Below are 15,636 nucleotides of genomic sequence, written 5' to 3'. Positions count from 1 at the left end.
AGAACATTTATGCTGCATATAAACCTGATGACATTGAAATGTCCTCAGATGAGGATGCACAGGATCTATATCCATTACAAAGACTGTGTCATGACGCAAAAGAGTTTCAACTGACTATTTTTTGTTTTATGTTTTTTAAGACTACAAACACTGTTTTTCACATTCAATTGTTGGTGCAGTGAACAAAGTTCACTCGTGTCACCCATGAAACCTCGTGAGCCAAGTCAATCTTAGTTTACACACCAGCTGACTCCAAAGGGTTACACCCAGAAAGAGGCAAGACATAGGGGGTGTAAAAAAGTGAGGCATTGCTCTCAATCCTTAATATAAACAGCAACACAGCAAGTGGCCCTGCATTTTTGGGTACACTCTTTTATCTAAATGGACCAGTGAAAAGGTAAAACATGTGAAATAGAGCCTTTCTTTAATAAACGGGTAGGTGTATGGCCTGTCTGAAGGCCAAGCTCCACACTCAAATGCTGCTGCGCTTGCCCAAAGACTGTGTATAATGAGTCATATCAGGCACTGTGCTGAATCTAGAAAACAAATGTGGGTGCAATCCCTGAAAGCACCATGCTTTAGACCCTACCCATACGATACAGGGCTAAAGGATGAGCGCAGGAGGTCATAACCTTTACATGAGCAACATCAATATACTCAGATAAAGCAGTGTAACTTCATATCAACACTAGTAAACTTTGATAAAGGAAAACACCACATATCTAGGTACAGCTATTTTAATTTCAGCAGGTTTTATAATGAAAGTGAAATTGTTATCACACTAGAAATCATTATAGCTCTAACAAAAGGACTTAGAATGCAAAGACTGCTTTTAAACCTGCACTCGGACCAGGGGTAACTTGAATCAAATGTAAGAGCCTATTTTGGTCCTTGTGGGTTGTGTTTGAGTGTTACGTTTTCCATATGGTAAATATGTATACTAAATGTTCCTACTCCATGACTTATGGTGAGGAGACGCAGGCATTCAAACATACTTCAAATCCAAAAGTGGATATAGCGTCTGACATTAGCGCTCCATCTTCCTCTAAGTATCGCACATATCTTGTGAAAATGGCAAACAAATGTTATGCAGGATGCCCGTGGTCCCTGCAAGGGACCCCATAGGAGGGCAGCCCCCCGTAGTACCGCTGAGGGCAGCCAGGCAGCACATCCTTGGGGGGGCGACGCGAGCCATGAGTATATAGGGGTGGCCCCTCCTCCCTCGCGCTTTCTTTGCTGCTGCTCCCCTCTCCAGCCAGGTCGCGTCCTAGGCTGCTCCCTGGCCTCCTCAGCCGCTCTGGCTGTTAGGTAGCTCCCCCTCCCCTTTTCAGGCCCCTTAGATCACCTTACCAATTCCCCTCCCTACCGCTCACCCGATGTAAGGGTGGGAAGTGGGGAGGGGGACCGCTATTAATATTTGTGTCTCTTGTTGCAGGAGGAGTTACAAGGCGATCCCAAAACAGGAAAGGAGCAGAAACATCGTTTCCCTTAATTATTTGGATACAAAAAACTCCTTCCATCAATTCAGATACAAAAAAGCTCCTTCCATCAGTAGATGGATTATAACTCGAACTGAAGTATCCCGCTTTTCTCAGTGAGGATGAGCTAAATCCTCGGGGGGGGGGGGGTGTCTCGTTGTGATAAGGGGCTCTGCTGAGGCTTAGCTTAAACGCTGCAAAACTGGAGGGCTCAACAAAATCTTTTACCATTGTTTTAAGCTACGCTCTCTGGACCCGAAAAGGAGATCCTGCAATCGAAAGCTCATGAACCGCAAATAGGAATGTGATACAACTAACGCAAGTTTGTGTTTTGAAATTAAGCATCACCCGGGCTAGACGCCATTTCATCCTTGAGGCCTTGGGGTGTATTCCTCTTTGTCTAACCTTTAAACATAGTAATAACTAGAACAGGGTGAGAATGGGCCTGCGTTGACCTTCCCTAATGTTATAATTTCAAAGCGGTGTTTACGTTTACCGGAAGAGTGCAATCATTTGACAAAGCAGACTTCAAGGCAGACGCAGGCAGGCACTGAGCGGATGCACGCACGTACGCATATAGATACACAGCGTGCCAGTGCGGCCAAATGTATCACAATATGCACTATCAAAACAACGCACAATTTTCATGTGGGAAGAAACAACAAATACATGTGTTAAGGTCAAGTACATCGATGGCAAGCTGGTCGCAGAGCCCGGCTGGTATGAGAACGCAACACTTATTATTTATTAAAAAAGTGAGATATAAAGTCGGGGATTTAAGTGGGACGGGTTGGAAGCAGGTGCTGAGACGGGCACCTATCTGGTTCTCTATTTTGTCCTCACGATCGGGGTGACAATAATTTTACCCGGCAGCACTGCCTCCTTTCTCTGCCTCTGATTTTAGTCAACGAGTCCCGTTCGAGTTCATTCACAGTCTTACCATTTAAGACATGGGGCATCTGAAATATTATGCCAACAACGCCATAGTTGTTGCTTATTTGCATTACGCAGCAAGCAACCACGATAAGGACGTAATGTTACCTATTGTATTATATATATGGATGCAGTGACTTAGGCAGCAAAATATCAGTTGGGCGTCACACTTTGGTATGCTCAAAATTGCTGCGTTGCGTTCAAAGGGGGAGTCAAGCAAAAGGCGAGCCAAGGATTAGCACTGGCTAATAGCCCGAGCGAGTACAAAGTTTTGGAATATTTGGCATGCAAATCATGAAACAAAGTTCATGCTCTAATGTAATACAGTGTCCTCAAAATTCAGTATATTGCGTTAACACGCTTAAGCATTTCTCCTACTACGTCAGATTATATCTCTGCAGTTAGAAGGGGCAATTCTGGGGAATATGGGCGGAAGGGCAAGGCAATGACAAAACTAGCAGTACTGCAGAAGCTCGCAGACTCTCTGCTTTCCCCAAAGCGGTTAGGGACCGGCCAGTCTGGGTGCGGGCGCCCTTGCCCCGGTCCGGGATCAATTCTCCCGGTGCCCGCACTGAGAACTGCCCAGGCCAAAGAAGGTCTTACCATATTCGGGGCGTTTAGGGGTAATATGCAAGGGGGAGACACCGCAGAAAACGTTAAAAAATGCATGTTATGGGCCTAACGTATGTGTACTTGCATTAAGTGTTTGCATTCGCTTCGGCGGGAATGAACGGAGGGAAGCGGAAGGAATGGAAAATACATGCATTAGGGGTGTCGTAGGCGAACCAATTTAACCAACAATCCTAAACAGGCTGCCAAAGGAAGTCCAAGTCTGAACACCTTGTCCTTGGCGCTTCAGGTAACCATGTCATGCATCTATATACATGAAAAAAACGCTTTATTTATTATTAATTGTGCAGTTTTATATAGCGCAAACATGACCCAAAAGCATTGGAATGCCTCATGGGCAACAGTTGCGTTGCTCAAGGTCACATTCATATTTGTGGAAGGCGCAGGGATATGGAGTGATTGGCCCAGAATCACAGGAGGTGGAGGTGTCCATGAGGCTCGCACCTCGGTTTCCCAGCTCCAAAGCGTCAAACTAGCAGGCAGACCTTCCTTTTATAGGAGTAAAAGCAGGCGTTTGGTACACAGATCGTTACCTGATTCTTTTATGCCACTTGTTTAGCAAAAACGTGGCTAGGAGTGTGGGAATGCTTTAGAATAGATCAATTTTGGGTTACAGATAATACAACTTGCCAACGGGTGTCGTCGGGCAAACCTGTCTCACATAAATGTATCCCGAGCGCGCCAAAGGCTAAGACCAGGAGGAGTGTGGCCCTATACAGATTCTGGTGCTCCCCGTATGAACTCGTCTCTATCTTTGGGAAGTTCTAGAAATTAAATTACATTGTATCATTATCAGTAAGAAGGATACACTTGCCGCAGTTCTATGGGATGAGTTAAAGAATTAGTAAGACAAAATACATAACATTTATCATAGGTAAAGTGGCCTCAACGCACCCAGATCTTAAGTACAAAGAATTCAGTAAGTTCAATGGTAAATCCAGCATATATCTGCCTCTTAAGAGTGAGAAAGAGGGTTAGGGAAGCTCACAAGTATTAGAGCGAAGGCAATAACGACATTCAGGCGGTGTATCGCGGCTTCATTTTACATTGAAATGTGTCGGCACAAACATGATGTGGCACTATAGGAGCATAAGAAAAGTAAAACAATGTTCTCACGGGCAGACGGGTAAAAACAACACTGCATTGGCCCTCGTGCCCTTCAAGGTGGCTCTTAGAGAAAATGTGACTGGCTGCACCGGCTGGTGAGGAATTTTCCATTTTCCGTGCGGGCCAACCTGCAGCGTCGTTTAAGTTTGCTAATTTTAAAGAATAATTTTCATAGCAGTTTGAGTTTGTCTTTAATTCCGCTTATGTCTGTTCGGCGAATAGTGCTGGTTAATTTTCGCCTTCATGGATTAACTGAGTGAGATAATTTTTAATCTAATACAGGGAACATGTTTATTCTAAAGTAATACCTTTTGGTGCAAAATCCCCCACAGTCCATGCCGCTGCACACCTGGTTCTGTTACCTTGACCAATAAATGGTCACTGCTGAAATTTGCCTGTATATGAAGGGACAGGTGATCGAGTCTCTGTCACAAAATCTGGCGGGAATTTGTGAGCAGAGTTTGGCTGCAAGTATAGAATTTAATAAACCAACCAATGTACCATAAGAGCAGTGTAAGACAGTGAGTACAGCCCAAAAGATAATACGATGCCAGTGCATGGGCTTTCTTCTTAAGCCCTCTCGGGGGAGTGACAGCAAGGATGACAAGTGCTGTCTCTACAGCTGGCAACCATCCCAATCACCAGTAGTACTCCCAATTAAAACACTCATGCATGCTAAAACATATTTAAGAACATCGTGCATGTTATCCAACCCTAAGCAAGTAACACATAGTTAATAAATACATTAATAAATCTGGTCAGCATGTCTCTCCTTAGTTAATTAACAAAACAAACATGCACATGGGAAAATTAGATGCTGCAAACAAACTTAAGTTAGTATAAAATAAATCAGTAAACACTTCAAGTACTTTGACAACTCGTTAAAGTATTTAAAAACATGTCTCCACCTGGCGTATCTGGTGTACCGTGTGAAATAAAATTCCTAGGCAGTCATATATTGGAAAAACAAGTGGCAAACAATGACAGTAGGGAAGAACCCAAGGAAAATTAATAAGGGCTGAATTTTTTATTAACTAGTTTGAAAATCACGGGAAAATTAGATGCTGCAAACAAACTTAAGTTAGTATAAAATAAATCAGTAAACCCTTCAAGTACTTTGACAACTCGTTAAAGTATAAAAAAAACATGTCTCCACCTGGCGTATCTGGTGTACCGTGTGAAATAAAATTCCTAGGCAGTCATATATTGGAAAAACAAGTGGCAAACAATGACAGTAGGGAAGAACCCAAGGAAAATTAATAAGGGCTGAATTTTAATTAACTTGTTTTAAAATCATATAGTAGAACAAAAAGTAAATACTATATGATAACAAACAAATACATATGTTCATACACACAGTTTTCATTATAAATACAAGAAGTCACTGGGTTCTGGACGATATTTCCAATTTCAGTCCGTTAATAGAATAGGGACGTTCAGGAAACGATATGATCCTGACTCTTGTTCAAAAGGGGAAAACGAATAAGAAAGGCGCACACGGCGAACGTCCCGCTCTAACACCAGTGTAGGTCAATTGATATCAGCTATAAAGTAATATGGTAATGGAATCCTTATTTGGTGGTGCTCAGCATACACTTGAAGCTCAATGTAATTGATAACGCTATTCCGTTTGGTACAAGGAGTGTCCTTAAAAGTAACTATCTCTTTGTTGCAGACCACACGATTCATCTATATATGGCGTAGTGGGACGAGGGCAATAACCTCAACTCTGTCACAAGTTAAATTTCTTAAAAGCAGAGGGCAAGATATTGCAAAGAAATGCACGAATATCCAGTGCGCCTTCGGCTACAAAATGAAGAACTAGAGTGCCAACACCCTTGTCCACAACACTACCTCGCACCACCTTATCAGAAATTGTAACATCAGCTGGAAGCGGTACAGAAGAAGTGTAGTTTTAGAACAGGTAAAATTATTTACATTAATTTCTGGCCACAATCGCTGACCTGGGGCAACATTTAAGTGGAGGTTAGTCTGTCTCTAGCAGGAGAGCTTAGAAAACATCTTCCGGCAGGGAAGGAAGTAAGGAAAACTGTAGTGTCCCATAGCTGCCACAGCATAGTATAGGCTCTTGGTTAGGGCACTGCTTCAGCAACCCGGGGACAGACGAACACTCCAGTCCCTAACCAAGACACAGGCAGTAGCTGGCTGCCAGTCGTTTAGGGAGAGGCAGGGTGCTGACTCTGAGGGGAACATGGGGTCAGAGCATCCTTGGCCTCATCAATGGTGGTATGAGTGTTTGGCAACACCTGTACTCAGGAATGGCCAATCTTGGCTTGCCAGGACAGGGATAGGGCTAGATCCCATAGCTGAGGTGAGGAGGTAAGTGGTGGGGGCTCTGGGTGAAGTGGAGGCCACACCCAGGGCTGTGGAGGAGTTACAGGGCGATCCCAAAACAGGAAAGGTGCAGGAACAGGACCTGAAGCCTCCAGTGCAAAACGCACTGTGCATAAGTCATACATGCTCCAAGGGGTCCTTCTTGGGAACTTGGAGTACGACGGCACCCCGTTAGTCCTTAGGGCGGTTGTAAACCTGAGCAACTGGGGGCTTGCCAGATAACGCTTCGCCCGGCTGAGGAAGGTGTGAGTTCACTCTCCCTTGTTCAGAGGGCGGAGTGGGGTGGACGATAGGTTCACCGGTGGGAGGAGTAGATCCTCCCAGGTACAACACCGGGCTATGGCCGCTGGTGGTTCTTTGGCTAAACTTCAGGTACCCTGCAACTAGGGGTTGCGGGGCGGACGGGATCGCCTGTAAGATAACCCACCTTTTATTTGTATATCAAATAAACCTGCAGCTTATTTTCCAAATAACACTGTCACTGTATCTGTATAATATTGTGTGAATGTTGTGGGGTGCTGTGGGGGGTGGCGTACCGATAGAGGCACTATGCAGGATGCCTGTGGTCCCTGCAAGGGACCCCATTGGAGGGCAGCCCCCCGTAGTACCGCTGAGGGCAGCCAGGAAGCACATCCTTGGGGGGGCGGCGCGAGCGAGCGACTGGGGAGGGGGCGGGGCCATGAGTATATAGGGGTGGCCCCTTCTCCCTCGCGCTCTCTTTGCTGCTGCTCCCCTCTCCAGCCAGGTCGCGTCCTAGGCTGCTCCCTGGCCTCCTCAGCCGCTCTGGCTGTTAGGTAGCTCCCCCTCCCCTTTTCAGGCCCCTTAGATCACCTTACCAATTCCCCTCCCTACCGCTCACCCGATGTAAGGGTGGGAAGTGAGGAGGGGGACCGCTATTAATATTTGTGTCTCTTGTTGCAGGAGGAGTTACAGGGCGATCCCAAAACAGGAAAGGCGCAGGAACAGGACCTGAAGCCTCCAGTGCAAAATGCACCGTGCATAAGTCATACATGCTCCAAGGGGTCCTTCTTGGGAACTTGGAGTACGACAACGCCGCGTTAGTCCTTAGGGCGGTTGTAAACCTGAGCAACTGGGGGCTTGCCAGATAACGTTTCGCCCGGCTGAGGAAGGTGTGAGTTCACTCTCCCTTGTTCAGAGGGCGGAGTGGGGTGGACGATAAGTTCACCGGTGGGAGGAGTAGATCCTCCCAGGTACAACACCGGGCTATGGCCGCTGGTGGTTCTTTGGCTAAACTTCAGGTACCCTGCAACTAGGGGTTGCGGGGCGGACAGGATCGCCTGTAAGATAACCCACCTTTTATTTGTAAATCAAATAAACCTGCAGCTTCTTTTCCAAATAACACTGTGTCTGTATATTATTGTGTGAATGTTGTGGGGTGCTGTGGGGGGTGGCGTACCAATAGAGGTACTATGTACGCTGCCTCTCACAACAGATGCACACCATTACTATACCCCCGGTATTCTTTCTTTACCTTAGACTTAGCAAAGTTAGTCCAAAGCTGGACCTACCTGGTTATACATTCACTGTATCCGCCAGACATAATCCTAAAAAAAACTGGTCTTGTATGGGAGAGAGATACTGGGCAGAGGTTAGTGATGGCCGTTTTTTTTCCATGCTATGCACATGTGAATATTAGTACAAATCACAAAATTAAACAAGATCCACCTTCAATTATTATGGCAAAACTAGGTTAACTCTGTGTAGTTATTGCTTAGAGGTCCATGGACTTGTAGAAAATGCCTCTTTTCTACTCACCGAAGCCCAGGATCTCTGTTGGGGGCCGGTTTTCATGTCCTTGGAGTACGGAGGGGTCCTTGCACCCGCGATTTCCTCCGTTTGTGCTGGCTACTCGTGGGGCTGCCTTGGGCTCCCAGGACTACATCTCGCAGGCTCCTCTAAGTGGCGCCACCACCGAAGTAACTTCTAAGCGCCCAGAGGCGCTTAAATCAGTTCATCGCCTCCCGTAGTGCGGGACTCTTTTCTACTCACCGCAGCCCAGGATCTCTGTTGGGGGCTGGTTTTCACGTCCTTGGAGTACGGAGGGGTCCTTGCACCCGCGATATCCTCCGTTTGTGCTGGCCACTCGTGGGGCTGCCTTGGGTCCGCTCCCGTCTTAACCAGGAGGAGGCTGGGATGGGCCACTCCCTTATAGTGACATTTTCATTCATCTTGTGAAGTGGTTAGTGACTTTATATTCTCTGGAGGTGTCTTTTTATTGATATTTGCGTATTTTTTAGTTTTATAAACTGTTTGTCACCCACGACTATGAGTAAGGGCAGTAGCAAAGGGGCGGGGGTTCAGGGGTAGTGGGAACACTCAATGCTTTCTTAGTAAGAGCAGAATCGGTATTGTGCAGCGAGATTGAATTAACCCAAAGTCGTCTTTCCATGGACCATCGTCGTTCCTCCATCGGTGTTCCCTCGACTGGCCCATTATTGCTGTTAGAGTCAGCCGGACCAGTTGATACTGTAGATGGCCAGGTGGAAATACAGCAGCTTCAGGGACCATTATTATTATCATCAGAGTCATTGGAGGATGCCTCTCATAAAGCGGGGGTACAATCTTCTACCCCCTCTTCCCCCCCTAAAATATTGACTCGCCAACAATGATTGAATGAAGTCAGCAAGGGGAAGTGTTCGGCTAGCATTGTCCCAACTAAAAGGAAAGCGGGCGGTATTCCGGCCACTTTACAACAGGCCAGTAAAGTGTTGAAAACAAGGGGAGGCACACTGGGAAAGAAAGGGAGTGCGCATGAGGCCGCCAGCTCAAGTAATCCAGAGTTTGGTGGATATTAGCACACAAGTATGGCCAGAGCAGGCATCCTGTGATGTGGAAAACCGTATTGTAACTAAACTAGAGGAGAAGTTATTAGAATTACTGAAACCTATCTCCTCCAAACTCTTCGAAATTGATTCTAGGTTGAGCAGAATTGAAAATCAGCTTTTTTCTCCTGTATGCAATTCATTGAGTGGAGGGCCTAGTGTGTCTTGTACCTCGACTCTGATTTTGGGGGTTGTGTCAAACCAGACTCCTACTGTGGCTGATGAAGGCGGCATTACAACCATCGAAGCACCTATAATCAATAGAGCATGTCCCGCTTTCTAACAAAAGGTCAACGGATTATCTTAGTAGTGACACAAATAATGTCCCGGGGCAGGGTGATCACGTACACCAATATAGAGCAGATAGGTTAAACTTACCTCCCGAGGTGACTCCATACACTGTAATCTTGACAAATGTTCCCCCCCTGCAGAGTGGTGTGGAAGAACATTGGGTTTCTCTTAGAAATAAGGCGCTTCACCACTTAAACAATCGGACGGGACTAGGCAGTCGTTTATTTAAAGAATTTGAAATGACTCGCAGGATTACCTGGGTAGGGAACTCTGTCAAAACCTGTAGAGGGGACTGTGTCATATTGAATTTTGGGTCCCCGCAGATCGTCAAGCTGATCCTGGATAGGGCTGGAACTAGGCACCACATAAAGGATGGAATCAGTATTTTCCCTTTAGGTTTTTGTTTATCGAGACATGCTACCAATGCACTCAACACAGGCTCAGGGTCCTTATGATCTTCTTGTACCCACTCAAAATAGATTTTAGGTATTTCCAAGCCTGGAAGAGATTGATTGAATAGCTACTCCAGGATCACCAAACATTGCTGCGCATAGGGATATGGTTTATATAAAGGAAACATTAGCACTAAGTACCTCTTCTAATGAGAGGGTAGGCACTATTGAAATTAATGAGGGTTTAAAGATTCTTACCTGGAATAATGCGGGCTTAAAAAATAAACTAGATGATGTCTTATGGAGAACTTTTTTATGCGGAGCTGACATCATTGGCCTGCAGGAAATATGGGACACTGAGAACTTGTTATGCCTAGATGGTTATACGACCTATTTTCTTCCAGCAATAGCCTCAACCATGGGGAGGGCGAAGGGCGGGCTAGTGACCCTGATTTCTGCAAATATTCCAGGTACTCACATTAAACTGGATACAGGCTCACCTTACTGTTTAGCAGTGCAAATTGCTTCTACTCATGTTGGCACTATTCTTAATAATAATTTTTATAATTTTTTTGGTAGAGCTTTCCCCAATGAACACCTTGTCAGTCTGTATCATTTTCTTGACACATATAAAGAGGATAATATAGATCCTTATTCGGTCATTGTTTTTGGAGATTTTAATGTACATAGCTGTTCTGAGAACTGTCACGTCTGGAACAGTTTAGGCCCACCCGACCAAGGGGTTATCCATTTCGAGCACTCCACGCAGGGCGAATTTTTGGAGGCGCTGATGGCAGAAAATGGCCTGATACATCCTTGTATATCTAAAGGGGCTGTACCCACTTTTAAAGGGAATGGTACGTTTTCAACTATTGATTATATTTTCATTAGTTATATGTTGGGCACTAGGGTCTGTAGTTACACAGCAATTTGGTCTACGTTTAGTGACCAGAATCCGGTGGTCCTGACTGTGGTGGATGTGGTCATAAAACCCAAAACTTGTGAGAGGAAGATGGGTAAATTAGGTATCCGGCCCACAGATCAGGCCCGTAGAATTACAGGTTGGAGTCGAGATGCATATCTGTATGAATGAAAATGCAGGGAACAAGGATGTCTTAGAGGCCTATACTAAAATTTGTACACAGGTAGCATATGATCTTAAACGGCCCGGTACGGCGCAGAATAAATCTGGGGAGGGATGGTTTGACCATAACTGCTCGTTAGCCCATCGGAAATTGTTGGTGGCACTGAAACAAAACCCGGTGGACAAGTCTATTGTGTCAGCTATAAGGAAAGCCTATAAAACCGCCCTAGAGACAAGAAAACAGGAAATTAAAATTGAGGCGTGGAATGAGCTAATATCTATTGATGTTCTTAAAAATAGCTCTAAATTTTGGGCAGTGGTCAATAAACCCTTCTTCCAAGATTCTTGCAATAGCCAATTAGACTGTGGTATTCAGTAACAAGTATGGTGTACCCATTTCAGGACAGTATATGAAGGTGCGGACTCGGGACGGGTGGTTAACACCTTACCTGTGAATGAGGCCTATACGTTATCTGTCACTGAGTCAGAAGTGGCAGATGCCATTAGCCAGATGACATGTAACTAGGCCCCGGGACCAGATGGCGTCCCAGCTGACCTTTTTAAATCTGATGTCAAGACATGGTCTAAAGTTTTGTATAATGTTTTTAATAATGCTTGCAAATCAGGATTGCCGGGTACCTGGTTTGAATCAGTAATAGTACCTATTTTTAAAAAGGGAGATAGAGGGGACCCCAGTTGTTACCAACCCATTTTCCTTATCGATTCCGCTGTTAAGGTGCTTGGACGGATGGTTTTAAGTAAGCTCACAGGGCGAAACCAATACCCTTTCAGGTTCTACAATATGGTTTTAGGAAAGGGAGGGGCACAATCGATCAAAGCCTCAACCTACAACTTTTAATTGGAAAGTACACAATCGCCAAAAAGGGCACTCTATATTTAGCTTTTATGGACCTTTCTTTGGCCTTCGATCGAGTGAATAGGTCCAAATTATGGGTGATGCTTCTTCATTTTGGCGTGGATAAAAATATTGTGTACTTCCTTGCTGACCTGCACAGGGATTTGTCAGCTACCTTGAGATATGACCGTATGGGTAATTGTACAGGGAAGATTCGTATTACCAATGGTGTTAGGCAGGGGGTGCATTTTGGCCCCTCTGCTTTTCACCCTCGATATCAATAATTTAGGTCCAGTTTTATCCGAGGCGTGCAAGGATATACCGAGGGTAGGCAAACGACTATACCGGCACTGCTGTACGTGGATGATGCCACCCTTTCAGCAAGCACAGCGATAGGGCTGCAAAGCCTTTTAAATTCATTTGCTGTTTTTATGAAATCTATAGACCTTAGTGTCAATTTCTCAAAATCACATGTCATGATGGTTTCCACTAAAGTAAAAGGGGTAAAAACCATGCATTGTGAAGGGAATGTGTTGTCTAGGGTATCAATTTCCCATACCTAGGCGTCATCTTTGACAAAATGTTTTGGCAAGATCCACCTTAGCCGTCCTGGGTTTTGCCCGTAAACTGGGAGTTAAACCAATTCAAGCACTTTTAAAGATATATGGTGCAAAATGTATTTCCCTTGCAATGTACGGGGCAGACCTTTGGGGTTTTAAGAATGTGAAGGCTCTTCAAGTGGTGGAGGATAAGTTTTTGAAAAATATTTTATCTGTCCCTCAATCCACATCCGGCTACATTGTCCATCAGGAGTGTGGAGCTGGCTTTGTGGAGGATCGAATAGCTATTGCCCCACTTTTAAAGTGGATTTCTACTTGGCTAAACCCTGAATTAGAATTGAATCAGGAAATCCTTAGAGATTGTTTAGCACTTGATTTTGGGCCCGGTTTCCCTGGCTGAGCTATGTTTATAAGTTATCTGTCAAATTGGGACGACCAGAATTGTTTAACTCGCCTGAGAAGTTGGTGAAAGGGGACATCAAGTGGGTCAAGGAATCCTATAAGTTAGTGGCCTGCATGGCCAGAGAAGAAAGAGAGCTGGTTAAACCAACTGTAAGGGCTCACCAATTGCTAAAAACATCATGTGCCATCGAGCCGTACCTGAATATTGTTAACAACCCAAACCATCGTTTTTTATTACTTAGATTCAGGTTGAACAAATTTCCTTTCCTCCTTGCTGGATCTCTGGGATGGAAAAGGAAGGAAGATTTGGGGATTTGCTCTTGTGATGGCTTTTCCACTAAAGATACAATGCACTTTATCTTTTTCTGTGAGCACTTTCTTCATATTCGTAAACGTTTTATTATTCATATTTTAAAAGACAAAGGCTTTACACAAGTTAAACCAGCTCTCCATTATTTGCAGCTGCTTTCAAATGTGTGGGAGATTTTTAATATTGCTAATTTCCTCACTGCGGCAGTAAGATTAAAGAAGAAAATTAGATGGGATCAGTCAATGTGATGAATTAGCCTAAATTAATTGAAGCCGAGGATGTTTTTAAATGGTAACACGGTTTTTTAGGATGTATTTTAAATGAAACGATAATAGGTACTGTATGTATTTTAAGCTTGTATATCTTTGTTGTGTTTTTATTAAAAAAAAATTTGTGACATGAAATGTTTAGTATACATTTATGGTTTTTGATATGAACTGAATAAAGTATTTTGACTGACGGACTGACTCTCCTTCGTGAAGGTTCAAGCAAATTGTGCAATGATTCTATCATAGGGCCCTATTCTGATTGGTTGGAAAGGCCTATGTGCCAGAATACTTTTAGAGAGCCCTTTGACTGCTTTTTTGTTGATCAATGGAGGTGTGGGCAGCCTGAATACAGACAGAGTATACTGGTTTCCTTATGAAGTGGATTTTGTTGTACTTTCACACAGTTTTGCTCCATGGGAGAACTAAAAACAGTGAATTTCACATGATTCTCTTCATATGTCTCCAACCTCAAATACATATACATTGTGCACAGTAGGTAATGGGTACATCAGTGGCCTTGGACTTTGTCTTCATTTAGCGTGATTTAATACTGAGACTAGCTTTTAGCTAAGTTTAGCAAACTGACTTGGAGCTCTTAAGGCAACCACAGATAATGTTCCATTATATCACTAATGTTAAAAATGCTGTTCAAACATGGATGGAATCACACTTTCATTCTAAGCTGGAATGGGGGGAAAGGAAGATGGCAGATTGATTCCTCTGCAGCGAGCATGCCCTTGGAGCAGCTCCCGTAACATCATGCTGCATCACTCGTAAGCACTCATAGCGGATTGAACATGTCCGTGGAGAAAAGTGGAGAGGAGTAGAATTGATCTAGATGCATACTTTCCCGGTTTCTGAAGCCCGATGTATGCTCTGTATGCGAGGATTCCACAACATTCCTGGCACCTGGTCAGGATCCCATGGTGGCTCATTGGTCCTAGTTGCTCTACTCTCCATTGGGCAAGTCAATTGCAACCTTAAACATGGCCCCGCAGAGAGGCAGCGCACAGAGAGGAGGACGTGGGAGGTGCGCATCTATGGCTACAGCAGCAATGGCCTTAGCAGCTATAGCGATGGAGGAGAGACTGGCAGCTGGGGAGGAGGCACGCTGACACCGTTGGCAGCAGGGAAGGTGTCTGGCACCTGGGTTGAGAAGCCGATCCTAAAGCTGCTGCACTCTGGGAAAGCAGCTGAACTTCTACAAACCTGGGGTATTCCAGATTCCTCATCTGAATCTATAATGATCATAACCCTCTGAGTGCAATCCTGGTGGGAGAAGAAGAGGTGGCGGCCAGCGATGAAATCCCTCCAGGGTCAGGAAACATTGAACTTTTGGCCCCCGCTGAGGCTGAGAATTGGCTGTAACAGGGGAAAGCTGCATCAGAAACTCATGACCTGCAACAAGGTAATGGAGTAGCTCCGAGTTTGCAGAATATGCTGTATGGATTGACTGAGGCTAGGGACACTAACGCTTTCAATGCAGGTACACAGCTCCTTGTGCATGCATTACTATCAATGTCTCAGCAAAAGCAGCTAAGTACCACAACACAGAAAAGGGGCCATCAAAAGTTACAGGAGGCAGTGGACTGCAAATTAAATGGCTATGACATAGGGCATTCAAAACCAACAGGTTTATCCACCATTTACAGCCCAGGGCTCATGGATAAAGAGTCTACCACCAGCAAAAGCATGACCGTAGATCTAATAACTGATCAACTGGTAGACCTGCATATTGTGACATCACACAATGCTATTAATAGCCCTGGGGTATCCACCCCACTTGATTATACAGTCAGAGCCCTCCTAGAGCCAGCAGCAAGTCTAGAGGATTTACAAACCCAGATGGGTCTCTCCCCTGGGAAGAAGAAACAAAGTAAGGCCAAAGCCACAAAAGGTCTCAAAAAGCTTACTGGCTACCATGAAAGCCAGTGTTACAGTTGCTCTACCTCTGCACGCTCTATTGAGGGTCTAATGAAGCCTATTGAGTAAATGGGTAACCTCCAAGGGAAAGGTCAAGGCCATAATATCTCTGCTATCAAATGCCGGAACTGTGAGTGGAGCCAGCTCACAAATTCATGAGGAAACCCACCTAAATACGGCGGGAGAGGTGAACCCCTCAGGCT

General features: G+C 44.8%; 1 protein-coding gene across 13 annotated transcripts in view; it reads left to right on the top strand.

The window, feature by feature from the left end:
- Positions 1-15,636, top strand: part of LOC144829388 (uncharacterized) — a 335,948-nt gene that overhangs the window by 102,098 nt on the left and 218,214 nt on the right. The window contains exons 4-5 of one of the 13 annotated variants that reach the window (XR_013610643.1): positions 5,824-6,072; positions 7,425-7,839. The exons of 11 other annotated variants lie outside the window; for them this stretch is intronic. Coding sequence is in view for 1 of the 2 variants with exons in the window: in XM_078688499.1 (XP_078544625.1) it covers positions 5,824-5,869 (46 nt within the window). In the remaining variant the exon portion in view is untranslated. Of the gene's footprint in view, positions 1-5,823; positions 7,840-15,636 lie in introns of those variants that run through there. One more of the 13 variants, XM_078688499.1, reaches the window with a different exon arrangement.

This window comes from Lissotriton helveticus, chromosome 4_1 (assembly GCF_964261635.1).
Source record: "Lissotriton helveticus chromosome 4_1, aLisHel1.1, whole genome shotgun sequence".
NCBI lineage: Eukaryota > Metazoa > Chordata > Amphibia > Caudata > Salamandridae > Lissotriton > Lissotriton helveticus.
This window is presented reverse-complemented; position numbering and strand designations above follow the sequence as displayed.